The sequence below is a fragment of the Saimiri boliviensis genome, chromosome 4, assembly GCF_048565385.1.
Source record: "Saimiri boliviensis isolate mSaiBol1 chromosome 4, mSaiBol1.pri, whole genome shotgun sequence".
NCBI classification, from domain to species: domain Eukaryota; kingdom Metazoa; phylum Chordata; class Mammalia; order Primates; family Cebidae; genus Saimiri; species Saimiri boliviensis.
In genome coordinates, this window is record NC_133452.1 from 131,321,717 (window position 1) to 131,346,646 (window position 24,930).

Below are 24,930 nucleotides of genomic sequence, written 5' to 3' on the forward strand. Positions count from 1 at the left end.
GAGCAGGGTCACAGAAACCAACAGAAGTGGCTGCATTTATGGTGCAGGCTCCTCTGCCAGAGCTCGCCGCTGCCCACCTCAGACAGGCCTGACCAGGGCACGGCTGGTGGGATTTGCCCGTCACCGTCAGCGGCTAGTCCCACCCTCAGCTTCTCTCAGAAGGGAGCAGGGAGCACCACACCCCCAAGCTCAGCGAGCGGGGGCAGAGCCTGTGCTATCTCGAGGTGGGCGCGATGGGACCCTGGGTGTGGAATCGGAATTGAGCACCTGAATCAGACAGCGAGGGGCTCTCGAAGGAGTCACGAGGCAACAGTGACTTCCCAAGCAGGGCGCAGGCCACGGTGCTGGGGCTCAGAAGCCCTGGGGGTTCTGAGCAGGAGGCCGCACCAAAGCAGGGATATTGGCAGAGTCAGGGCGGAAGTCCTGGCAGAGCCTGGCTCCTCCCATCTCTCCACCAGGCTGCCACGGCCAGGTCCTGTAAGCTTCCCACCTCAGCCTTGGGCAAGCCTGGAATCCCCTCTTTGGGGAGAAAGATAAAAATGGAGGGCCCCGTGGCATCCCCCACTCAGATTCTCCCCTGGGCTTCTCCCACGCAGCCCCAGAAGAAGACACACCAGCCCCAGAGTTAGCCCCAGAGGCCCCTGAACTGCCTGAAGAGCCCCGCCTAGGGGTGCTGGCCGTGACGGACACAACCCCAGACTCCCTGCGCCTCTCATGGAGCGTGGCCCAGGGCCCCTTTGATTCCTTCGTGGTCCAGTACGAGGACGCGAAAGGGCAGCCCCAGGCCTTGCTGGTGGATGGCGACCGGAGCAAGGTCCTCATCTCAGGCCTGGAGCCCAGCACCTCCTACAGGTTCCTCCTCTATGGCCTCCATGAAGGGAAGCGCCTGGGGCCCGTCTCAGCTGAGGGCACCACAGGTACCACCAGGCGTCCCCGGCCTCTAGTCTGTGACTGGGAAGTGGGGAAGGGGGGCCCAGAAGTGGTGGTCACAGGGAAAGACCGTGAGGCGGGTGCCAGGGAGAGAGGACAGGTAGGATGGATTCGAGTGGCCTTTAGCTCTGCCCCACAGGACCCCCCTTTGGCTGCAAGTCCCCAGTTACAGATGGAGAAACGGGGAGGGAGGGGTTGAAGGAACATGCCCTGGGTCACCAGGCTGGTGTGCTTCTGTCTCCAATCCCTTCTCTCTCACCCATTCCATGCAGGACCCGCCCCTGCTGGTCAGACCTCAGGGGAGCCAGGGCCCCGCCTGTCCCAGCTGTCCGTGACTGATGTGACCACCAGTTCACTGAGGCTCAACTGGGAGGCCCCACCTGGGGCGTTCGACTCCTTCCTGCTCCGCTTCGGGGTCCCATCCCCAAGCACCATGGAGCCCCACCCGCGTCCTCTGCTGCAGCGCGAGCTGATGGTGCCGGGGACGCGGCACTCGGCCGTGCTCCGGGACCTGCGTCCCGGAACTCTGTACAGCCTAACGCTGTATGGGCTGCGAGGGCCCCACAAGGCCGACAGCATCCAGGGCACCGCCCGCACCCTCAGCCCAGGTAAGGCCCCACAAATACTGCCCAAAGTGAGGGTCTTTGTACTTCGAGGGGGGCGGGGGCACCTAGTGCCTCACCCAGCGGCAGGGGCGGGTGAGTTGGTGGTGGACTTGGAGGGATCTGCAGAGCGACTTCCATTCCTGGGGTCTAGAGGAAAGGGGTGGTGGCCTGTCCTGGAGCAGGGGCGAGAGGTGGGAATTGTACGGAGGAGCCTCCCTGCCCCTGTCTGCACCTTTGTTCCCTGCCCTCTGCAGTGCTGGAGAGCCCCCGTGACCTCCAATTCACCGAAATCAGGGAGACCTCAGCCAGGGTCAACTGGATGCCCCCGCCATCCCGGGTGGACAGCTTCAAAGTCTCCTACCAGCTGGCGGACGGAGGTGGTGCCTTTGCCATGTGCTCATTGCCTCACGTGTCAGCCTCCCCGCTGTACTCTGCCCACCTTCCAGCCACTCTGGGGTTCCCTGGGTAACCCCTGGTCCCCAATGTTTTCAGGGGAGCCGCAAAGTGTGCAGGTGGATGGCCGGGCCCGGACCCAGAAACTCCAGGGGCTGATCCCAGGCGCTCGCTACGAGGTGACCGTGGTCTCCGTCCGAGGCTTTGAGGAGAGTGAGCCTCTCACAGGCTTCCTCACCACAGGTGAAATGGACTGGGACCCAGGGCAAGAGGTGGGAGCCATGAAAATGGCATGGGTGGCAGTTGGGAGGGAATGGGGAGGGTGAAGGGAGGTGGTGGAGGCTCCGATTTCGGGCAGGAACCCAGTAGAGTTTGGGGAGGCTTGGAGTAGACCAAGCAGCAGGGACGCCTCTGAGCCCCTCGCCTTCCCCCAGTTCCTGATGGCCCCACCCAGTTGCGTGCACTGAACTTGACCGAGGGATTCGCCATGCTGCACTGGAAGCCCCCCCAGAATCCTGTGGACACCTATGACGTCCAGGTCACAGCCCCCGGGGGTGAGCAGGGCTGAGGCCTCTGGAAGGGACCTGTGCAGGGTGGGGATTGCAGCGGGGAGGCTGGACTCTGGCTGGGGATGGAGGGGGCAGGCATTGATGCCCCCCAACCTGCACTCCCAGCCCCGCCTCTGCAGGCCGCGGCCCCAGGCAGCGCTGTGGACTACCCCCTGCATGACCTCGTCCTCCACACCAACTACACCGCCACCGTGCGTGGTCTGCGGGGCCCCAACCTCACTTCCCCAGCCAGCATCACCTTCACCACAGGTAGGGTCTGTGGGGTGAGTGGGACGGGAGAGGGGAGGTAGAGGAAGCAGGATGGGCCTTATTCCCGTCTCCTCTTCCCACTTTCCGTCCTAGGACTAGAGGGCCCTCGAGACTTGGAGGCCAAGGAAGTGACCCCCCGCACAGCCCTGCTCACTTGGACTGAGCCCCAAGTCCGGCCCACAGGCTACCTGCTGAGCTTCGACACCCCTGGTGGACAGACCCAGGTGCCCCACTGACCAACTCCCCTCCCTGGGTGATTCCAGGAGGTGCTGCCCACCCAGAGGGTCTCCACCTCCCTCTCCCTTGACCCACCCCCTTGTCTGTCCCACAGGAGATCCTGCTCCCAGCAGGGGTCACGTCTCACCAGCTGCTCGGCCTCTTTCCCTCCACCCCCTACAGTGCTCGGCTCCAGGCCATGTGGGGCAAGAGCCTCCTGCCGCCCGTGTCCACCTCTTTCACCACGGGTACCTGGATGCAGGGGCTGGCAGCCGGGGGCTGGGTGGGCAGCCAGGGCCTAAGGCTTGGAAAAGGACTGGCCCCTGCTCTCCTCTCCCCAGGTGGGCTGCGGATCCCCTTCCCCAGGGACTGCGGGGAGGAGATGCAGAACGGAGCCGCTGCCTCCAGGACCACCACCATCTTCCTCAACGGCAACCGCGAGCGGCCGCTGAACGTGTTTTGCGACATGGAGACCGATGGGGGCGGCTGGCTGGTGGGTGGCATTGAGAAGCCCAGGGGACTCTGCAGGGCAGAAGCTGTCACCCCGGGAGCCAGAGGCTGATGGGTCCCCCACCTGCTTTCCAGGTGTTTCAGCGCCGCATGGATGGACAGACAGACTTCTGGAGGGACTGGGAGGACTATGCCCATGGTTTTGGGAACATCTCTGGAGAATTCTGGCTAGGTCAGTGCCTCACAGGGATTGGGAAACTAGGGAGGGGATGGGGGCCCTGTGGACACCAGGACCCTGATGAGAGCACGTCTCCCACCCCCAGGCAATGAGGCCCTGTACAGCCTGACACAGGCCGGTGACTACTCCATGCGCGTGGACCTGCGGGCTGGGGACGAGGCTGTGTTCGCCCAGTACGACTCCTTCCGCGTAGACTCAGCTGCGGAGTACTACCGCCTCCACCTGGAGGGCTACCACGGCACCGCAGGTAGGCACGGGCCACGGGGTTGGGAGGGTGAGGCTGGGAGGGGAGGCCCTCATGGCTCCTTCCTCCACCCTGCCCAGGGGACTCCATGAGCTACCACAGCGGCAGTGTCTTCTCTGCCCGTGATCGGGACCCCAACAACTTGCTCATCTCCTGCGCTGTCTCCTACCGAGGGGCCTGGTGGTACAGGAACTGCCACTACGCCAACCTCAACGGGCTCTACGGGAGCACGGTGGACCATCAGGTGAGGGGCAGGAGGGAGCACGGCGGACCATCAGGTGAGGGGCGGGAGGCCGCACAGAGCTGGGGGTGGCTGGGGCTCAGCTTGCCTAGGTTTCAGCCCCGCAGTGTAACAGGCAAGGGACTGAGCACTGGGTAAAAGGGAACAATCATGCCAGCCACACACAGGGAGCTGGAGGTGATTTATTGGCTGGAAAGGGCCAGCTCAGGATGAAACCGGAGGGTCAGGAGGGGAGCTGTGTGGGGCGGTTGGCTGAACGGGAGGAGCAGATGGGACATCTGGCTTTGACACTCTCTTGACACCCATTTTCCAGGGAGTGAGCTGGTACTACTGGAAGGGCTTTGAGTTCTCGGTGCCCTTCACGGAAATGAAGCTGAGACCAAGAAACTTTCGGTCCCCAACGGGGGGAGGCTGAGCTGCTGCCCACCTCTCTCGCACCCCAGTATGACTGCCAAGCACTGAGGGGTCGCCCCAAGAGAAGAGCCAGGGGCCTTCACCACCTGGCCACTGGAGGAAGCCTTCTCCTTCTCTGCCAGTGACCTCACAGCACTATGTTTACAGGGGGGAGGGGAGGGGCTCGTAGGGGAGCAATAAAGGAGAAACTGAGGCACCTGACTGAAATCGGTCCTGCCCCTTCACTGGCTGTGGGCCCCCATTCCCCGGGGCTGCAGCCGCACTTGGAAAGGCTGCATCTTGAGGATGACGCTGCAGTAGGGCAGGGGCTGCAGGGAGGGCAGGGCGTCCCCGGGGGGCAGCAGCGTGAAGGCCTGCAGCAGTCGGGCCAGCACCACGAACAGCTCCAGGCGCGCCAGCGGCTCACCCAGGCACACACGCGCCCCGCAGCCGAAGGCCAGCGCTCTGGAGTTCTTGCCTGGCTCCAGGAAGCGATCTGCGGGCGGGTGGACAGGTGGGTAGGGAGATGCTCAGCGGCTTCGGGGACCAGCCTCCACCACCTTTGCACGGCAGACCCCTGGCCCCCCACATACCAGGCCAGAACTCATGCGGCCTCTCCCAGACCGTCTCATCGAGGTGGGCGCCTTGGAGGTTGGGGATGATGACTGTGCCCTCGGGGATGTCGTAGCCAGAGATGCTGAAGGGGGCTGCAGTTAGAGGCTGGCCAGGACCTCGCTGGGCTCAGGCTTTCCTCACTCATCCCAACCCCTGGGAGTCACCTGCTGGGCCGTGTGGTGCGGTGGGGCAGGGCCAAGGGCACGACGGGCCGCAGGCGCAGCACTTCGGCGATGGTGGCATTGAGCAAGGGCAGCCGTGCGCGGTCCTTGTAGGGAACCCGGGAGCTGGAGGCACTGGGGCCCAGTTCGTGGTCTAGCTCCTCCTGCAGTCGCTGCTGAATCTGGGGAATGATCGGGTGGAGTCCTGCCCCAGCCAGCCCACAGCTGCCCAGTGTCTGGCCACTCCCTCAGCCACCCAGTGAGCCTGAGTGCCCGTGAAGAGACAGCAGCCCTTCTGGGCAAGCACAGCGCTCAGAGCCGAGTAAGGGTGCCCACCACCCTGACTGGGCTGCTTGGAAGGAGCCTTGTGCCTGTCCCCAGGGCGCACCTCAGGGTGGTGAAGCAAAAACACCACGGCCCAAGAAAGGGTGACTGCCGTGGTCTCAGTGCCACCAATGAGGAGGTCCACCGCAGCCATGTGCACGTGCCCTTCCAGGAGCTGTCCAGAGTCCTCTTCCACGCTCGGCTGCGCCACTCCTTGGAGCATGTAGTCCATCATGCCCCTCCACCGGCCTGCCACCAGGCTCTCCTGCAGAGGGTGGGAGGAGCAGGCTGAGCGCCCGTCCTGGGGAGAGGGGCACGGAGTGGCAACAGGCCCAGAACTGGGAGATACAGGCGAACCCGCCTCATAATGATGTTGCGGCCAGTAGCGTCCCTGGCTGTGTGCTGAGGGGAGCCCGTCCACACACAGCCCCCACCTTGTGCTGCCTCAGCTGCTTCTCCACGAAATGGTCCCTCTTCTCTATGGCCTTCTTCAGCCTCCGGAGACCTGGATTGGGGAAGAACTGAGACAGGAAGCGTGAGAGTGCAGCTTCGGGAAGAAGCCTCTCCCTCCACCCACCGCTCCCCAGGGTGTCTAGGCTCCACCTCCTCACCCTGAGAAAGGGAATCACGTCCACAATTTGGATGGACCAGTGGCTCCAGGTTTTTAGCACCTCCTGGATACATTTGTAACAGGCAGGCATCAAGTTGTCCTCCTGCCAGAAAAGGAGGACCAGCTTTCAGTTCAGGACCAGGAGAGGCCCAGGAAGGGGCTGGGGGTGGGCCGGAGGGGCTGCGAGGCACCTTGATCTTGTCTCCAAAGGTGAGGTAACAGATGATGCTGCAGGTGAGGAGAGAGAATTCCTCCTCGATGGCCACAGGGGTGCCGGCCTGGGCTCTCATGCGCTGTGGAGAAGGAGCGTGAGCTCAGCAGGCCGGGGTGCAGCGGGCAGGGCAGGGACTACTGAGAGAGGCGAGGCTGACCCGAGGGGTCTCAGGAGCCCAGCCTTACCTCACAGAAGTCCTGGGTCAGCTGCTCCACCACAGGCTCCATGGAGTCACGGAGGCCCAGCAGCAGGGCTGAGCGTGTGAGCTTCTTGTGGGCTTTCCAGAGCAGAGAGTAGTCTCCCAGGGACAGGTCTGGGTAGTTCTTAGACACCAGCTTGTCTGCAGGAGGAGTAGGGGGCTGGAGGGTGGGAACTGACCAAGGTCAGTCAAGGGCCCGATCTTCTTCTGCCTCCCCCAAGAAATGCCCCCACCAGGTGCAGGTGGCTCCCACTTGAGGCTGAGGTGGGAGGATCACCTGAGACCAGGAATTCAAGACCAGCCCGGGCAATGTAGCAAGACCCCATCTCTTAACAAAAATTTTTAAGAAAGAAAAAATGCCCCCAGCCCTTACAGGTAAGTGGCTCAGGTCTGCCGGCAAAGTCTGCCCACTTTTTGACCATGGCTTCCTCAATGGTCCTCTTGGAGTTCAGCACCACCACATCTGGGGGAGAGCCAAAGCAGGGTCAGCAGAGAGAGAGGACCCCCTCCCCTCCTCCGCCATCCTCCTGTGGTGAGGGCCAGGGCAAGAATAGGTTCTCACCTTGCAGCCCAAGGTGGAGCCTATAGACGGGCCCGAATTTCTGAGTCAGGCCAAGCAGATAGATGGGGAGGTTGGGCTGCAGCAGGTGCAGGAAGCCCGGGGCAAGAGGCGGGAGGTGGAGGCTCCTGCGCTGCCACCAGTTCCACAGCAGGCGGGCACCTGCCAGCAGGGGCAGCAGCAGCAGCCCCAGGAACAGCATGGCGAGACGCCCGTTAGGGCCCTGAGACGCCACTTATAGCTCTAGAGCCCTGGCCATCCCTCCTGCTGTGTAGACGGTTTTGGGGCCTCCCTTGACCCCACCTTCAGGTCCCTTCCTACCATCCCGCCCACAGAGTGGCCCTTTTCTGGAGTGGCACCAGTCTCATTGGCCTTGGAATGTCATATTTCAAAATATTGATCATCCATCAAGAAGCAAAGAAGGAAAATGCAACCCTGACCTTTTTCCTGCAGCCAGAATCAGCCTTCTGGCTCCTCATCAACTGCGCAGGCATGGGTGTCCGCCCCCTCCTGGGCCCTCTCCCTCTGCCCACCGTGGGCCAGTTTACTGGCATGATGTTTGTCTTAGAGAGAAAGTGGCAGTCCCTGCCTAATATGCCTTCCTGGGTAGCCTGAAGAACAAAATGTGACTTGTGTGGGGTTTTTGTTAGTTGAAGTTACAGATGGAGTAATACAGATATGGCCTGGTTCACCTGGGGCATTCCAGTATATGCGGGTATCCCGGTATGATTGTTATGAGCACCTTCTTTCACTTGCAGAAGTGCCCAGGAGACCAAGAAGGAGGTGGTCTCCCGTTGCGGAGTACTTAGCATGTACCAGGCACTGTGGACAGCGTTTTGCCTGCACTAACTCAATTCACAGCCATGCTCTGTATGCAACACGGGTATTGTCTGCATGTGGTGGAAGGCAGGATTCGGGCCTGGAAATCTAGCTGCAGAATATGTACCTTTAGCCACTAGGAGCACCTTTCTTTGGTTGAAAGAAAAAGAGACCACCTTGAGCTGGTTTGAGATAAAAAGTAAGAATTGGGATATTTCACATAACAGAACTCAGGAACAGGAAAGCAGGGGAGGGGACCTCACTGTGGCCTTAGAAAGCCAAGGATGGGGAACAGAAAAAGCCCCGGAGACAGGTAGCTTCCTGGCTCTGTTCCTCTCTCCTCTTTCTTCTCTCTGCAGTCAAGTTTCTTGTGTTACCAGGTGCAGGCAGAACATGACTGCCCTCAGGACAAGAGTCCACAGGTTCTAGGTCCAGCCAGGGAGAGTGTGGATTCCCAGCACAACCAGGCATGCCCCCCTCAATTCCAAAGTCTCCAGGAAGGAGCTGGATAGCTACAGCTGGAGCAGGATCAGGGGTCCAGCCCTATTTGGGGACCTGAAGCCATAAGGGGTGGGGGTTCCATGGACCAAGTGACACTTAGAGACCACTTTTGTGGGTGAAGAGTCAATGTGGGGGTTTGGGAATAGGCCATGCCAAAGAGGAGTGGCAGGGCTTAGTGCGAGGCCAGGGCCACCCGGATGGCGTATAGGAGGTCAGAGGCGACCCAGGCCCATCCTTTCCCCCAGCTCCCCATTTCTGGTTCTGTAGCCAGATCCAAGGACGAGTAGGGGTCTCTCCCCCTTCAGAGTTTTATCCAGGCTGTGCTGCTGCAGAGCCCTAGTCCAGATCCCGGCTCTGCCACCCACTAGATTGATGAGTTCACTGCTGCTGAATCCTGCATCCGTTATGAGGACTGAGAGGGAGAAAACAGGATTGGGATTTCTGGGGTTGGGCAGTGACGGCTACTGCCTTCTTCATGGTTGATCTCCCAGACCAGGCCATGTCTTGCCACAGCTGCAACTAAATCCTTGGCTCTGGAAAATGGGTTTATGCCACCACCATGCTGACCAGCTTTGGGGAAAAAGATGTGATGGGCAACCATAGGGCCATGTACACAAGAGCCCCAGGAAACCTCTGCCACAGTGGGAAAGGTCCAAACTTCCCTAAGCTACATGGGATAAGAGCATACTCATTGGAAAGGAGCGCACCCTGGAAAGCCGGCATGCTCACGACTTGGCTCACCATCTCCCGTCTCTTCCAGCCCATCTCCAAATCCAAACTCCAAATGTGGTCAATTACATGCAGTGTCCCCAGAGGTGCCCTGTCCTGCCCCTGGCCTCCAGGCCTTTGTATATTCCCCTTCTGCTCCAGGCACCCTCTCCTACCCCTACTGGTTGCCTGGCTCCTTCTCAGTCTTTAGACCCCCCTTGGAGGCCAACTGCTCCAGGAAGCCTTCCCTGCCCCTGCCTGGCAATGCCCCTGACTTGGTTAGATGCCTCACAGGACCACACCGTTCTCTGACATGGCATCTTTCACAGAGGTTGGGTACTGCCCGTCCTCTTATCTGTCTCCCCCAGCAATGAGCCCTGGAGTGAGTGAGTAGCTGTGTCTCTGGAACCTGGCACAGGGCATGGCCAGGTTCTTGAAGTGTAAATTTCACACGTTTGTCGAATGATTGGATGGCAGGCTGCTGAACTGCTGAACCGTCATGACCTCCATGGAAACTGATCTTAGCAAACTTCTTTGGACAGATTTTGGAGTCATCTCTGAAGACTACAGGTGTGCCACTGAATGGGGGAAAACTAGGCACGGGAGGTGGGGAAGTTAGACCCCAGGAGAACAGCAGCTTCCTCGGAGTGTTAACAAACACACCAAAGTCAGACTTTGGCTTGTTTGAAATCGGTAGCTGGAAAGACACTATGGGATCTGGGGATTGCACAACTCTGGGAAAGTCACCTCATGCCACTGATAACAGAACTGTCAGCAGGCTTTCAACTGCCCGGAAGTCAGCTAAAATCCACAGACCTCAGAACTGCCAGCAGCACGAGGACAGAGTGGGGGAGGTGTGGCTGGACAACAGCTCATGAGGCTGAAGAGCTGGGTCAGAGGTGTCAGCTGAGCACAAGCCCTGTCTGAGGCCACAGTGACTGGTGAAAGCCAGGCGGTGGAGGGCCTTGGAAGCTGAGGGTGGCCATGACGTGGACTCTGGTCCTCGGGATGCAGGCTCTTGGGTCCCAGCTCTGCTCAGGGTGGTCCTGTGATAAACTAAACTCCTAGTGGGCCATCTGGGAAGGTTCAGCAGAGTTGGGCAGCCCAAGTGTCATCGGGGCTCAGAGAGTCTGAGGTTATGTCAACCTGGCCTGCCCCAGAACTGGAATGGGCAGGGGCACTGCTCCCGGCCCTACGACACACACTGACGCTTTGATGCCAAAGGCCTTTATTATGCCCCAGCCCCAGGCTGTGCTCAGGAAATGGGACACAGCAGTGCTTCCAGCTTCGAGGTTCCCAGGCTCAGCTTCCTCCCGGGGGAGGTGGGAGGGCAGCCCTCACACCTGGCACCCCTGAGTGCTGTACTCCTGGATGAAGTCGTTGAGCTGGTTGCAGGCTGCCCGCTGGCGGGTGCTCTGGCACAGGCGTTCAGAGGGCATCTCCTCGATCCAGCTATTCGAGTCCAGCAGGTACTGGGGGCTGCAGGGGGCAAAGGGCCAGTCAGCAGGGCTCAGGAGGATGGCAGGTGGGAACGGAGAGCACAGGCGTCTGGCTTCTGAGGGGCAAGGCCTAGGTGGTGAGGCATGAGGAGAGCAAGAGACTGAGGGGACCAGGTGACTCACTGTCCCTCGAGGTCATAGGTGGCTCCATCCAGACCCATGATCAAATATTCTTTCCCAGGTTCCAAGCGAAGGCGGCAAGAGGCTCGAACCAGGAAGTTGCGCATCTGATTAACAGTGGCCTTGACATCCTTGGCTGAAGGGATGACGTGCACAAAAGTGGTCAGAAGGGAAGAGAAGGTGCAGGACGAGCACAGCCCAGGGCTCTGGGTAGATCCTCTCATTCCACCTCGGCCACCCCCATGGAGAGGTGCCACTGCCTCCCTACTTGTGGGCAAGCCCAGGGCTTCTGACAGGCCAAGGGGATTTTCACACGTCCACATGGTCAGGTCCTCAGCCAGACCTCGGCCTCCCTGTCTCCCACCAGCCCTGCCCGCCTCCCAGTTCCCTTCATACTGAAGTGCAGGACTTGGGTGATCTTGGTCTCAAAGAGGCGGAAAGCAGCTCTGTTGTCTTCTCGGAGAACCTTAACCTGGAAGCCTAAGAGGGGGTTGGCAGAAGGGGGAAAGGTGAGTTACCTTGAGGCTGAGAGGGCAGGAAGTTGGTGTCAGAGCAAAGAGGCTGCATGCGTGGCCTGTAAGAGGAGCAGGCTACATCCAGAGAGACCAACGCAGTCGGTCCCCAAGGGAAGGTGAGGCCAGGGCCTCGTGGAAGACTAACCGTACTCCACACGGGGGTAGTAGCAGGCAAACTTCATCCTGTAGCCATCCTCGTCCTGCAGGCCCCGCTCCAGGGCGCGACGCTGGCGAGGGCACTTCCCTGAAGTCAGGGGCCCCATCAGACAGTGCGGGGACCCCCCTGGCCATCTCCACCACCCCGCCCCAGGCCCTCAGTCTCACCCTCAGCACACTGGCAGACTTCAGCAGAACACAAGGTGGCCAGGAGCCTGCTCTTAGTTGGTGCCCCGTAAAACACAGAACATCTGCGCTCTGGAGAACAGAGAGGAGTTAGGGCACAGGCCCCTCTGTTCTGCCTTCTCAGTCCCAGGGAGCCCCTGGGCTCTCTGACCCCTCACTGCCCCATAGGAGGGCGCCTATGCCAAAGCTCCCTTGAATTCCAGGGTGTCCCGCAGTGCTCACCGGGGTTGTAGTAGTCGTACAGGGCTGCGCTGGCCGGCTGCACCAGCCCCACGGGCACTTCCTGCACAGCTTCAAAGCCCACGCACTCCCGGGAGGTGGGGACCTGGCCCAGCGTGGGGAGGAGAGATGAGGGACCCGCTCCCGGGCCCTGCAGCCCCCTGTGCTGTACTGCCTTGGCCTGCTTTTGGTTCCTGCTGGCCTTCTCTCCAGTGTCCTTCACATTCTGTTACCTTCTATTCAGAGAACTCTCAAAGCTGCTTCGCAAGGTCTCTGGTGACTTCACTTCCCAGAGGGTGACCTTGGCCCATTCTTCACTGCCCCAGGCCCTCAGCATAGTCTAGCATCAGGGACATCTTCTCTGTGAAACTGTCCCTAAGCTAAGGGTTCACTTCTGGACCCGCCTTGGTTCTGACCCTGTCATTTCTTACATTCCCCGCTTCTGCCTTCCTTCCTCAGGGCTCCCCTGCGGGGGTCTCAAGCAGTCTCTGGCTTCCAGTCCAGGCTGATGATTTCCAGACTGAACGTGCAACTCCATCCTTGCATTAGGATTTTGGCAGGACCCGTAAGTTCTCCAAGGCACTCCGCCTGCCCCTAAACCCACTCGTCCTCCTGACAGCGTCATCTTTGGCATGGATACAACTGGGTCTTCCTTTATTTGCCATAAGCTAACTGCAGGTTCTGTCATCTTGCGTGATCCCACCACTCAGGTCCCAGGGCCGACCCCTCCTCGTGCCTATGCGGGCCCAGTCCACACGGTGCTGTGCCAGCGTCCCTCCTGAGCTAGGCTGCTGCACCGTCAGCTCCCTGCCCGGGAATCTTCCTGGCTCTGCATTTTCCATTGTGTTCAACCCAGATGTGTCAGCCAGGCTTCCCCAGCTGATGGGGCTGAATCTCCTGCACACACTGGGCAGGGGTCTTCCTGACCTACAAGCAGCTGGCTAATGACAGCCACCACGCCTTTCTCACATTTTCTCCTGGAGGTTACAGTAAATGTTCAGAAAAATTTTTAAAGACCAGGCATGGTGGCTCAGGCCTGTAAACCTACTACTTTGAAAGGCCTAGACCAGAGGATTGCTTGAAGCCAAGAGTTCAAGACCAGCCTGGGCAACAGAGCGAGAGTCACTACTAAATTAAAAAAAAAAATGTGTTTACTAAATAAAAAAAAATGTTTTCAGGGCCATAAGAGGGTTGATGACTGTTTTAGCAAAATTACGCCATAAAAAGACAAATACAACTATCATCTCTGGCCACCATCACCTTGTAAAAGAAAATATACTTTAATATTTAAAAAAATAGGAAGTTCAACAAAAAAAACAAAGGCAGCCCCTCAAGTTGAATAAAGCCAGCTTTACAAAAGGCCCCATCTCAAGCCCTGAGGGGCCCCTACTGACTGGCACTGGTCCCTGACACCTGCAGGTCTCCCCTTACTCTGCTGTGGCTCACGGGGTCACATTCTCGTCTTTCCCCCTGCTGACATCACAAGGTCGCTGACACAGCGTCTCCTGAGAAACCTCCTAACGCACACTCAGTAAACCAGGTGCCACCGACTGACTCCCTTCCTGTGTCACCTCTCCACTCACCGAATCGAAATACAGCAGGACGTGGGGCCCCTCGGTCTCAAAGTGACTCACGTAACGGTCAGAGAGGGAGGTCAGCTGTGCAGAAGGGGAGACAGTCACAGGTCACAGGCCCTGCAACATGACAGGGCCCAGCACCTGGGGCAGAGGGGTGGCTCTGGGCGCTGACCACACCTTCTCCAGGTCAGCACGCAGGGCGTGGAATCCACTCAGGAGGGTGATGTCTGCAATGGCCATGCCAGACAGCCCCATGTTGCCGTTCCGCCTATGGAGAGATGTGACCTGTCGTCCAGGTTCCGCCTGCGTGGGCTCCCGATGTTCAGCCCCAGCCTGGCTCTTGCCCTCCCTCCCCTGGCCCAGGGCAGCTCCCAGCGCCCACCAGATGCACACGGTGTAGTGCACCCTGGACTCCTGCTCTTCCACCACCTTGGGTGCCTCCCTCCTGCGGCGGTTCCTCCGACCCTCAAACAGCTGCAGGGGCGTCACGGGCTGCAAATGGGCATCTGGGTCGTCCCCAGCTGGGAACTCATCATACTGATAGTCCTCATAGTCCTCGTTTGCTTCCACTGCAAGGGAAGCATTGTGAGAAGAGCTGGGATGGCCACCTGGCTCCCTGCGCCAGCCCCTGCTGGGTTCAACACTCACTCGTGTACTCGACATGGCCTTTGACTGTCACCTCTATCTGCAGGTCCTGGCAGGTTGTATTCTTCATGTCCATGACATTGTATACACGAAGGACCTGGCTCAGCAAGGGGCAGGGAGAGGATGCAGGACATGTGAGGCCACAGACCTCTCTGGTGCCATACCTAAGGGCATCTTCCCGGGCTATGGTATTTGAGACCTTCAGCGCCTTCTCATCCCCATCACTGCACAGTCCACACACAAGTGGCACCTGATGCACCACAGGCAGTGGGTGAGACAGAGAGGTAAAGAAGCAGGGGCCTGCCCCCAGAGGCCAACACTAGTCTGTGCTCGGAAGAGGCTGGACTGAAAAGCGCAGGAAAGGCTTCTGACCCAGGCTTGAAGGAGGAGAAAGAACTTGTCCTGTGGGCCAAGAAGCAGGGAAGGACACACAAGGCAAGGAGATCTGTGAGAGGCGGGCAGAGGCGCAGCCCAGCCATGGCAGCTCCCCAAAGGCTGATCTGACTGGAGCTTTTGGAGGGTCAGTCTCACTGCCATGTGGACACTGGATCAGACAGGGGAGACAGGAGGTAGGGAGACGTTCCAAGTAGGGAGAAGGCCATCTTAGCACAGAATCTAGGATGCAAGCACCAAGGGCTGCAGGCAGCAGGGGAGCAGAGGAGGAGTCACTGGGGCCAAAAGGTCAGGCTTGGTAGAGGGGCGGCTGACATGGCCTCTGGAGTAGTGGCCAGGCTCCTGGCTGGGAGCTCCCATCAGCCAGACAAGAGACACAGGATGAAGAAGGGCTTGGGGACATACCCTGTCTGAGGTGCTGTGGGAGTGGGACGAGTGAGGCCCGTGGCTCTGGGAAGAGGCCTGGGCTGATGAGCAGGATTCGGAGCCATCAGCACAGAGGCAGGTAAAGGAAATAGATACCCAGAGGTGAGGAGAGCAAGCAGGGGAAAAACACCAGGACGGAAGCACAGGACACCACCCCTGAGGTGTCTGCCTCCGTCTCCAGACCACGAGCCTCTGCCCACAGGCCTCTCACTCCACACCCGTCTCCCCGGCCAGTGCCCGGCCCCACCCCTTCCCTGGCCCTCACCTTCAAGGTTCCTTTGCTGTTTCCTCCCACCTTCACATTGATCTTGCTGCCCAAGGAAAACTTTCAGCAACAGAAAAGAGAAGGCGGTGTTAGAAGGGCACAAGCAAACCTATTTTTGTGGCTCTGATAACTTATCTTCTTCCTCAAAACAGTCCCACCTCCTCTCCCCACCTCGCATTTCCACAAAGTTTACACCCTCACATGCATTATCTCACTCAGCCTTCTAACAACCCTGTAGGGTAGACTCTGCATATGTTACTCTATAAGCGAGAACACTGAAGCTCTGAGCTCCGGGTCACATGGCCAGGAAGTCAGTTGTCCCCCAAGGACCCCAGGAAGAAGTGCTGCGGGGATTCCACGGGTGGGAGGGTGGGGACGGCTTCAGCCTTGACCACGTAGGCCCAGGTGTAATGGCAACCCAGGCGAGAAAGTGGTTCACCTGTAGCTCCTCCTCCAGGCCGTGACTCTGGTGGTTGTTCAGCTGCAGCGTGTGGGACTTGAACCCATTCCGGCCTGTGGAGCTGAGAGTCACATTGAGTTCCCTCTCCTCGGTGGTGTGGGAAGAGATCCAGTAGGCAGACAGGGCATCCAGGGCAATCACTGTGTCCTGGGGAGGTTGGACCCAGACTCAAGCACTTGGTCTCAGGACTATTCCCCAACCCCCCAGAGCCCGGGGCGGCCCCTACTTGGGTACTGCGGAATCCGCCTTGGAAGCTGCCCTGATGGGTGAGCCAGGTTGCAGCCTGGTCTGCCATCTCTGCCTTGCCCTCATGAAGCAGGAGGTGCAACAGGGCATAGGCTGTGGTCTCAATCCACAGGGCCGGGGCCTGGGGCACGGGGTCTGCTGGGCTGCGAGGAGCCGGGGTGGGTGACACAGCATTGTTCTGAGAACCAGTGACTGAGCCCCAGTACAGGTTATCTGGAAGTGAAGGGAGACCATGAGTAAACAGGAGGGCAGGGAGAAGATCCCGGTCCCCTGGCCCTCAGCCACTCCCTGCTGGCTCTCCTGATTCTCCCCCCACCCACCCCTGTTTACACCTTCATTCCTCCTCTGAGTCTTCATCCAGCCTCTCCTCTGGGCATAGTCCAGGATCCTAAGGTCCCCTGGGCCTCAGGCTCACTGCCAGGAGCCCCTCGTCCCTCACCTCCAGACTCCTGGGCCATGGCCATGAGGTTGTTGTGGGCAACAGCCCGCAGGTCCTCAGGGGCCTTGGTCAGTGTCAGAGCGTACGCCGTGATGGCGGCTGCGTGGGCACCCAGGAGCCCAGCAGTTGCTTTCTCCCCCAAAAACAAGTTTGCCTTTGAGATGGAGGCTTCCTGGAAGAAAACAGGAGGAAGGTCTGGGGGCTGGACCCCTGGATCCCTGAGGAAAAATGGGGAGAGCTGAGGGCCAGTGGAGGGCAGAAACACCACTGTCCTTACCACGCTCTGCTTCAACTGCTCTGGACCCTCGTCCTGGAAGATGGCCAGCCCATGATGAAGGGCGATGGTCACAAAGGCTGTGAGCGCCACAGTCTCATCATTGCCCACCAAACCCCCCTAGTGAGGGGAGAAAAGAAGCTGTCAAACAGGAGGGGGAAGGGGCAAAGAGAGTCTGACTGGTGCTCCTTGGCCTGGCCCCAGCATGCCCGCACCTGCATGGCCCTGTGTATCACTGGACAGGGGTCCTGGAACGAGCCGTCGGCCTGCTGCTGGGACAGCAGCCACTTAGCTGTCTCCTGCAGATTCTCAGGTGAGCCTCCTACCTGCTCCTGGGCCAAACTCAGGACCTTCAGCACAAAGGCTGTGAGCCTGGAGGGGAGCAAAGGAGAGCTGGGGATAAGGACTTGCTTATCCTTATGCCCCCTCCCCCAGGTACCTGGTTATTCACCCTCCCATTGTACCAGCTCTGTCCCGCCCTTGCCCCGGCCCTGACCCCCTCAGAGCCCTGGAACCCCTCTCCAAACCTCACCAGGTGCTGCTGTCCCGTGTTAACCAAGCCCCATAGGAACCATCTGTCTTTCGAAACTGCTGGATCCGCATGTAGCCTTAGAGAGGAGAGGCAGTCGCTCAGGTGACACTCACCCTTCTGCTGTTTGAGCCCACGGCCATGCTCTCCATCCCCATCTTTCCCTCCGTAGCTTCCGGGGCTGCCCATCTTCTAGTAACTGTCCTTTCCTGGCCCCCTCCTGCATGCCCCTGCACCCAGAACCTTTCTGGATCAGATCCACAGCATGGTCCTTGGTCTCGGGGGGCAGTGAGCTCCACTGCTCTGTCTTGTCCAGGTATCGGGAAGCAGCCAGTGTCGGAGCCAAGAAGATCATGGTTTGCTCCCCGCAGCCTCTGGGAAGCCTCAAGAGGGAGGCCACACCTCCTGGTGACAAGGCCCCCTCAGAGCCCAAAGTGTCCAATGGATCTGAGGCTACATGGGAAGGAGAGGGTGGAGGTCTGAGGACCCTGTGTCAGAGGCTCACGGGGAGTGGGACTAAGCAGGGATCCACAGGTCCACGTGAATCTGAAGGTGGCCACTTGGAAGGGGCTATAGGGCACTCCCACCTGTAACCCTGACGTAGCTGTTAAAGTCCCCATCAGGGATCATATTGGGATCAGAGCTGCCAGGAATTTCCAAGGTCCGGGCTCGGTGGTCTGGGAAAATGGGGGAAGTTGGCAGCTTGTCCTGCTGTCCACATCCCCGCTAACTGTACCCCCTTAGGAAACCGATGGCTAGAAGTAGAGGGTCACTCACTCAGGGGGTTGAGGTCATACACCAGCTCCTCCGTTTGGATGGCCCCTTCCTTCTGTCTCGGGGGAAACATGGTTGTGAAGTCACACAGGACCACAGCATGCCCTGCCAGCACAGACTCCCCCAGGACTTTGAGTTTCAACCCAGGGACAGAGTTGAATCAGAATTGCAGAAAATGTGAATAGACCAAGGCTTCGCTTTGGGTGTTGGGCCCCTGACCTGGCCAGCAGAGAGAGTGCTGAGGGTAGGGCATAAAGCTGGGGGCCCAGGGACTTGTATTCAGGGATGCTGTATTCACCTCAATCTTCAGAACTTTAGACACTGCATCTCCCACAGGGAATTCAGAGGACCCTCGAGCCACCACCTTCAGGGACACAGCGGCAGCTGCCGTGGGCACCACAGAGAAGGCAACAGGCCGGGCAGAGCCCGCAGGCACCAGTACCTGCTGGGCCAGCCCTCCGCCCCCAGCCAGACACAGCCCCTCCACTGGGGACACGTGGACACTCACCTGAGGGTAGGAAAATGAGCATGACCAGAGTCCCGGCCTGGTTAGGGCCCCCACCCTTCACTGGGCCCTGGCTCCCCAAACCCCTATATTCCCAGGTTCCCACGGGGCCTCACAGTCAGGTTTTTATTCAGGTAGTTGTAGAGGACAGGCCGCAGCTCGAGCTGCTCAAAGCGGTGGACAGACATGGGCAGGCGGAGGTGCATGTGGAACTCGAGGAACACCCGGACTTGGACTGGTGTGGCCACACATAGGCCTGAGGGAAGGGAAGCGGGGGCAGAGGTCAGAGGGGGCATCAAAGCTTTTAGGGCCATAGGAGGGAGGGGTGGGGGTGACCCAGCTCTGTCTCAGCCTGCCTCTACACTGTGGCCCATGCCAGCTGCATGCTGGCACAGACCTCCCTAGATCACTGGACCCCTTTCCTACATTAAAAGCAAAGGAAGCAGGGAGCTGGAGTTGAAGGAAATATAAGTGGGGTCACCTGAAGCCCAGAGACGGCGACCTCACCTTTGGTTTTGGACAGGCTCAGGCCATGGATCTCCCACGTGGTCAGAGAGTCGGGGAGCAACACTGTCAATCTGTGTAGGGAAAGGTGCAGAAGCCCCGTCATACCCTGGGCTGGCCCCCAGACAGCCCAGAGACAAGCTGGGCCGGCAAACTCTCTCACGTTTGCAAGTGGTCCACTGCTTCCACTCTCCAGAGCCAGTTCTCCGGGAAGAAGCTGCGCACGGGAATGTCATCCTCATCAATCAGGTCTTCCTCCTGCAGGATCTCCAGGGCTGGGAGACCACGGTAGACAGGAGTGAGGAGGCGGCCGTTCTGCCCTTGTGAGCACTGCCGCCTGTACCCTAGCCCCATGCAGCCCCTCACCTCGTTCGAGGCCCACCTGGCCCTGGATCCTGCTCTTCTTGCGCAGTTTCTCAGCAAATTGGCAGCAGGACAGGAAGGGCTCCCGGCAGTCCAGCTGCGGCACGCGGGCTGCCCGCTGCTCACAGGAACGTATCATGGGCAGCCGCGTCAGCCCATCCTCGCAGCAGCGCTTGGCTGTTGGGGAAGCATACTGACCCACTGCGGGCCGGGTGGGAGTGAGCACGAGAGGACAAAAAGAAGATACCCCTCAGCCCCGCCCCGACCCCTTGAGACCAGCAACATAAGAGACTATTGGAAAGAGCTGCCCACCCTTCCACCTGTATTCCCGGAATTCGGATCTCTGCCCCCAAATACCACACATTGGTTCAGCAAGGAGCCAAGGGGCAGAGAGGCAGACCCGCAACCCTGATCCCACATGGAGAGCCTAAGCTGCTGCCTAGGGACCCACAACTCACATTTCTCACTAATTGCCTTTTGGAAGTTCACGTTTCTCTTTTTCCGTGTTGTCTTCTCCTTGGGACAGCTCAGTCCTGGTAGAGGGCAAGGCTGCAGTCCAGCCATCAGGCACTGGGCCTTCTCTCCTCCTCCCCTTCCCCTGCCCGGCCCTTCCAGCCCCAACTCTTCCTACCTGGCCTCCTCAGGCCCTTCCTCCTTCCTTACCTTCCCGCCACCCACTCCCCTTCCTTCTCTGTTCTCACTCTTTCTGGATAAGGTCCATCGGTCTCCATCAGAAAAGGCCAGGCCTGCTGCCTGGAACACCTGAACGGCACTGTCGCCACCCCCAGGACCACAGCCGAGGTCATAACTGTTCATAACTTCAAAGACCTGGGAAGAAGAAGCAGGAATGCTGGAGCCAAGCGTGGCTGAGGGGCAGGACCGAGCACTCGCACAGGTGAGAGGGCAGCACGTGGACGGATAGGTAAGGGTACAGAGCAAGGAGACAGATACGCAGGGCCAAGTGGGAAAGAGGCTGTGGGGAGCCTCAGTGGGATCCAGGGGCTGCGCCCAGGGCTCAGGGCAGCAGGGATGAGCCGTGGAGGGGTGGGAGGCTGGGGAGAGGGTGTGGACAAACCTTGCCCATGTTGAGGGGCTTGTGGGCCTTGCTGCCCACAGCGTACAGAGCTGTGTCCAAGGCCCCCAGTGCCACCAGCGCTGGGGAGTCAGTTTGTAAGCGGAGCTTCATGGACTCCCCGTTCCGGTACTCCTTGGCACCGTCCACGCTGAGCTCCAGCTGGCAGAGGCGGGAGGCGGGGGTGGTCAGAGTGGGACAGCTTCCTTCAGTCCTGGCATCCTCACTGCCCCCCTGCTAGTAATCACCCTGTCCTTAACCCCTCAGCACACGTGCCATCTCTCCTGACCCCGGTCACCTTGCCCTCGCAGTCCCCAGCCTGGACGTCCACTCGCAGGGAGTTGGCCACTGGGTGGTCTCCATGGTAGTAGAAGGCCACAAAGTAGAAGGAGGGTGCCAGGTGATGGTCCACGAACACGGAGACCGAGGTCAGGTCACTCCTGCGCTCTTGCTTCATTAACACGATCTGCCCCCGGGCTAGGATCTGGGCAAGGGGAGGGACGAGAGTGACTGCCTCTTCATGGGACAGCCCCAGCCTTGAACCCCCAGCCCCACCCAAAGGGCTCTTCCTTGCATCCCAGCCCTCTTTGACTCCCCGGCTCATGCACACCATATAATAGTAATGAGAGAAGGTGGCCCCACTGCCCACAGCTCGAAGGTTCAGGTTCAGATTGTCCCCGATACGAGGAGGTCGAGGATCTGGCCGCTCAATAGACAGAAACCCAGGGCCTCCTGAAGGTGGGGCTGCCACAGTTAGCCTGGCTATGGCTGGATAGGGGGAGCCTGCAGATACCTGGAGAGGGAGGCAGGTACAAGTAGGGTAGTAGCTCAGAGCCAGGTACCCCATCCTCCCCCCAAGTCAGGCCATGGATCCTCAGGACCCCAGCTCACCCTCGTCCCCTTCCCCCACCATCTCCTAGGAGTCCAAGGAGTCCTACCGAGAGCTGCAGTTCTGAGACAGCCTGAGGAATAACGATGGGAATGCTGACTTGGCCACTCCCATCTGTGTTTTGTTGGAGGTCCTGGATTTTAGAACCAGACCCAGGAGAAGACACCGTGGCAGAAACTTTGACGGGAATGCCAGAAGCTGGGGAGCCTGACATCTCACGGACCAAAGCCTAGGCAAGTAAAGGAGGGCAGGTGAAAGAGAGTGGTCAGACCCGGAGCCCTCCTGACTACCACACCCTCCCCGATTTGTCCTTCCCCTCTGGAAGAAACCTGCAGCAGGAAGGGGGCCCCAGGCACGAGGTGTCGCTTGGTCTTGCTAAGATCCAAAGAGAAGGGAGATGACACAAAACGCCAGGATGTGAGCTCTGCCTCCTCCATCTCCCCACCTGCAAGATAAAGGGCAGAGAGAGGCGGAGGACAGAGCCCAGGAAGAGAGGGACAGACGGACAAGTGGGAGTGGCTTGACTGTTTCCCTCCCACAAGACAGTGAGCTCCCAGGGCGCAGGCCGCCGTATTCCTGTCTCTGCAATCTGAGGCCCAGCACGGGACAGTGAACAATGCATGTGCACTGGAGGAGTGAACGAATGAGCAGAATGAGCAAACGAACAGACTGAGCCAGGGAAAAGGGCGGAATCAGAGACAGGGTTGGACAGAGGACCAGGGTTCCTGGGTGTCTCCTGGTTTTGAGTCTGAGATGACGTGGGAGAAGTGGGGTAGTGTTGGTGCTGAAGGACAGAGGGTCAGCTCAGACGTCAGAGGCATGGGTCTGGGGTTACAATAAGGGAAAAGTCACCCACCTGGAGACTCAATGATGGCTGCGGCAACGTAGAGACGCAGCCCCTGGAGGTCAGTAATGCTCATATTTAGCTTCTCCAGGGCATCCTGGAACTCTGCCTTTGAGAGGGAAATGTGGCTCTGTCCATTCACCAGCTGGGGCACAGAAAGAAACAGAACATAGGGTGAGACTAAGTCTCCCACCTCACCTGCCTTGCCCCTTCCCCTACCCAGCCCCTATCCTCCTTCCTACCTTGGTCTGACTCTCCAGCCCCCGAAAGAAAGTCTTCTTACCATCCTCATCCAGGAGCCCAAAGCGCACATATGCCACCCCCTGCACTGGCTTCCCATAGATGTACCTGTCATGGCAGGGAGGAGAGGGTGGGCCAAGGGCTGGGGGGAATGATGGCCTGAGGGCAGGGAAGCAGGTACCTATTCATACTGAGTAGGGAGCATGACCCTGTGCTGGTGGGCAGAGGTGGGGAGGGAGGTATTACCTGGCCTGGATGTCTAACTGGATTTCATCAAGATGGTCTGGCACCGTCAGGATGTAGGGCTTTCCAGGGGTGATCTTCACTTCAAAGTTGGGAAGGACTGACCCAAGGTGAAGGGGTAAGCAGGTCAGACTCCAGTTCAAAGACTTCCCTCCACTCAGGGCTGTGGCACCCATATCTCCCTGCCCTGAGCTTCTCCCACTATGTCTCCTTCCACCCTTATTTCCTTCAGGAAAGCAGCTGCCTGTCCCTCAAGTTTCCAGCTCTCACCATATTTCTTCACCTCAAACTGGGTGCTGCTGTTGGATTCCAGGCTATCTGAGAATCGGGCTGAGATCTTCCAGGTCCCTGGCCTGAGAATGGACAAGAAAGGGACTCAGCCCACCTGTGCAGCGGGGCATGGAGAGCCAGTGGCCTGCTTCCCTGGGAAGAGGACGGTGAGGGTTAACCAGAGGCTCAGGAGGCTGAGGGCCAGGGCATCTCGGGATGTGCCTCTGCTGGGAGGCGGAGAGCCTAACAGGAATTGGGGTGGTATAGCTTGGGGACAGCCCCCAGATTGGGGGTGCTCACTGTGAGATGTCCGGGATCACAAAGTCATCCTGGAAGATGGATGACGGCAAGTACACCTCCTTCTTCCGCACGCGGAGGCCGTGAGAGTTCTGCAAGGGGAGAAGTGGTCACAGGCGGGAGGTCACAGCAGTGGCCAGGGGCAGAAGGTCAGACGTCGGAGACTCACCTCCACCGTGACGGTGATGGCATCAGTGCTCGGGCGCATCTTTTGATCCAGAGCAAAGACCCGGTACCGAACTGGGAGTGGAGGACGAGAGAGGTGAGCAGGGTTCCATGTGCGAGGGGAGGGTGGGTCCAACTCCACAGAGGGAGCGGGGGACAAATATTTCCCAAGCAGCCCTACATGTGGCACTTTCTTTCATGTTATCTCACTTAGGGGGCACCAAACACATCCTGAGAGAGCTTGGAAGGGGTTAAAGTTTGAGGCCCCGGAGCTGAGACTCACCCCGCTGGCCAGGGTTGTAAATGGGCTGGTCTGTCTGCAAAAAGAGGTGCCCCCGTCGAGAAGAGAAGAGCAGGTTGACACCCTGGGTGCTTGTCGATTTGGACAGGGTGTCCTTTAGCCATGATGACCGGGCCACCAGCTGGACCTCAGGGCCTCTGAGGAGTTGATGGAGGCCACAGCTCTTCACGTTTTTCCTGGGCACCTGTCAGGAGAGGGAGAGGGAGTGGGTCACAGAGTGAGAAAGAACTGGCAGAAAAGGACAGAGACCAAGGGAGAAACATGGAAGGAGAATGCCAGCGTGGGAAGACAGGAGGGGAGGAAGCCAGTGGGAAGACGAAGACACTTACGGGACAGAGCGGAACCGGACGGGAGGCCTGCAGAAGCAGCAGGAGGGTGTGGGGTTCAGTTACCTGGAGACTGAGGAGTGCGACTTTTTTTTCTGAGGTAAGGGTGAAGTCCACCTCTGGGGAGCAGGGGGCATTATTATGAGATGGGTTTCTCAGAAACACTGATCCTGTCACTACTTGTCCTCGGGGCGCATCCTGGAGCTGCACCCCCACCGATAGGGGGACCCCCAGATGAACCACCGAAGGAGAGAACAGCAGCAACCTGGGGAGAACAGACAGGATCAGCAGTCAGACTTCACTCTAACGCCTCCACCCCTGCTCCCCCTCACTGCTGAATCGGGTCCCGTTGCCACCCTGCCCCAATCCGAGCACCCAGCATCCCGCCTCCAGGACCTGGGCTTCTGAAGAGATAAGGTAAAGAAGCTGGATGCCCAGATCAGCCCCCAGAGGAGTCTCATGGCTGGAGGATCCAAGAGGGGTTAGATCCGTCTGTCTGTCTGCTACCTTCTGGCCAAGCTAGGGCTTGGGACAGAGTTAACTCTGGACCTTGCTCCTCCCCTAGCCCAGCTAAGCTGGGAAACCACGTGACAGCCGAGAAATGGAACTGGCTTCAGGCCCAGTGTTGTGGGGGCGCCCCGGATACCTGGGTCTCCCAGAGAATCTCTGAGAGAATCTTGGCCCAGAAATCACCCTGTCCTTTCCTGTTAACCCCTCTCATTCCAGTGCCTGTGCACCTCCCGCTAGCAGGTATATCTGCATCAGGGTATAAGGTGCACACAATCCCATGTTACATGGGCATACAAGGGCCCAACGTGGCTCCCAAGTACAGAATTTTTAAAGGCCCTCACACAACAATGACAGGCTTCTAAGACACTTGTCTCTTACTTTCCTTCCAACACAAACTGAACTATACTAGGCTTTTGCTTTTTGTAGGCCCTAACAGAAAT

General features: G+C 59.1%; 3 protein-coding genes across 8 annotated transcripts in view; 1 reads left to right on the forward strand and 2 right to left on the reverse strand.

The window, feature by feature from the left end:
* Window positions 1–4,750, forward strand: part of TNXB (tenascin XB) — a 74,441-nt gene extending 69,691 nt beyond the window's left edge. For all 5 annotated transcript variants that reach the window (XM_074398226.1, XM_074398228.1, XM_039465528.2 and 2 more), the window contains 13 exons: window positions 597–917; window positions 1,203–1,538; window positions 1,790–1,912; window positions 2,028–2,171; window positions 2,363–2,482; window positions 2,603–2,746; window positions 2,840–2,970; window positions 3,078–3,210; window positions 3,304–3,455; window positions 3,548–3,644; window positions 3,736–3,897; window positions 3,975–4,138; window positions 4,449–4,750. In XM_074398226.1, coding sequence (XP_074254327.1) covers window positions 597–917; window positions 1,203–1,538; window positions 1,790–1,912; window positions 2,028–2,171; window positions 2,363–2,482; window positions 2,603–2,746; window positions 2,840–2,970; window positions 3,078–3,210; window positions 3,304–3,455; window positions 3,548–3,644; window positions 3,736–3,897; window positions 3,975–4,138; window positions 4,449–4,550 — 2,129 coding nt within the window. In that variant the 3' untranslated portion in view covers window positions 4,551–4,750. The remainder of the gene's footprint in view (window positions 1–596; window positions 918–1,202; window positions 1,539–1,789; window positions 1,913–2,027; window positions 2,172–2,362; window positions 2,483–2,602; window positions 2,747–2,839; window positions 2,971–3,077; window positions 3,211–3,303; window positions 3,456–3,547; window positions 3,645–3,735; window positions 3,898–3,974; window positions 4,139–4,448) is intronic.
* A 2-nt stretch (window positions 4,751–4,752) lies between these two features.
* On the reverse strand, window positions 4,753–7,466 carry CYP21A2 (cytochrome P450 family 21 subfamily A member 2). Of its 2 annotated transcripts, XM_003944324.3 has the most exons (10): window positions 7,214–7,466; window positions 7,025–7,114; window positions 6,638–6,792; window positions 6,430–6,531; window positions 6,240–6,341; window positions 6,063–6,149; window positions 5,693–5,893; window positions 5,308–5,486; window positions 5,122–5,225; window positions 4,753–5,024 (listed from the first exon to the last, which is right to left on the reverse strand). In XM_003944324.3, the coding sequence occupies exons 1-10, from the start codon at window positions 7,410–7,412 to the stop codon at window positions 4,771–4,773; spliced, it is 1,473 nt and encodes a 490-aa protein (XP_003944373.1). In that variant the 5' UTR covers window positions 7,413–7,466; the 3' UTR covers window positions 4,753–4,770. The 2 variants fall into 2 exon arrangements, with proteins under 2 accessions (XP_003944373.1, XP_010330543.1); XM_010332241.2 differs by lacking the exon at window positions 7,025–7,114.
* Window positions 7,467–10,449: 2,983 nt separating this feature from the next.
* Window positions 10,450–24,520, reverse strand: C4A (complement C4A (Chido/Rodgers blood group)). The gene is made up of 41 exons (XM_003944317.4): window positions 24,377–24,520; window positions 24,047–24,245; window positions 23,637–23,838; window positions 23,358–23,428; window positions 23,192–23,280; window positions 22,892–22,974; window positions 22,625–22,721; window positions 22,381–22,486; window positions 22,151–22,283; window positions 21,624–21,739; window positions 21,344–21,523; window positions 21,016–21,198; window positions 20,704–20,889; window positions 20,409–20,567; window positions 20,035–20,161; window positions 19,792–19,866; window positions 19,337–19,534; window positions 19,134–19,245; window positions 18,974–19,044; window positions 18,583–18,722; window positions 18,260–18,469; window positions 17,965–18,016; window positions 17,775–17,864; window positions 17,431–17,640; window positions 17,191–17,266; window positions 16,874–17,030; window positions 16,662–16,778; window positions 16,385–16,556; window positions 15,926–16,158; window positions 15,679–15,846; window positions 15,240–15,299; window positions 14,159–14,252; window positions 13,893–14,079; window positions 13,688–13,778; window positions 13,517–13,591; window positions 11,937–12,039; window positions 11,697–11,786; window positions 11,518–11,616; window positions 11,254–11,337; window positions 10,861–10,993; window positions 10,450–10,717 (listed from the first exon to the last, which is right to left on the reverse strand). The coding sequence occupies exons 1-41, from the start codon at window positions 24,439–24,441 to the stop codon at window positions 10,576–10,578; spliced, it is 5,235 nt and encodes a 1,744-aa protein (XP_003944366.2). The 5' UTR covers window positions 24,442–24,520; the 3' UTR covers window positions 10,450–10,575.
* Window positions 24,521–24,930: the final 410 nt, after the last annotated feature.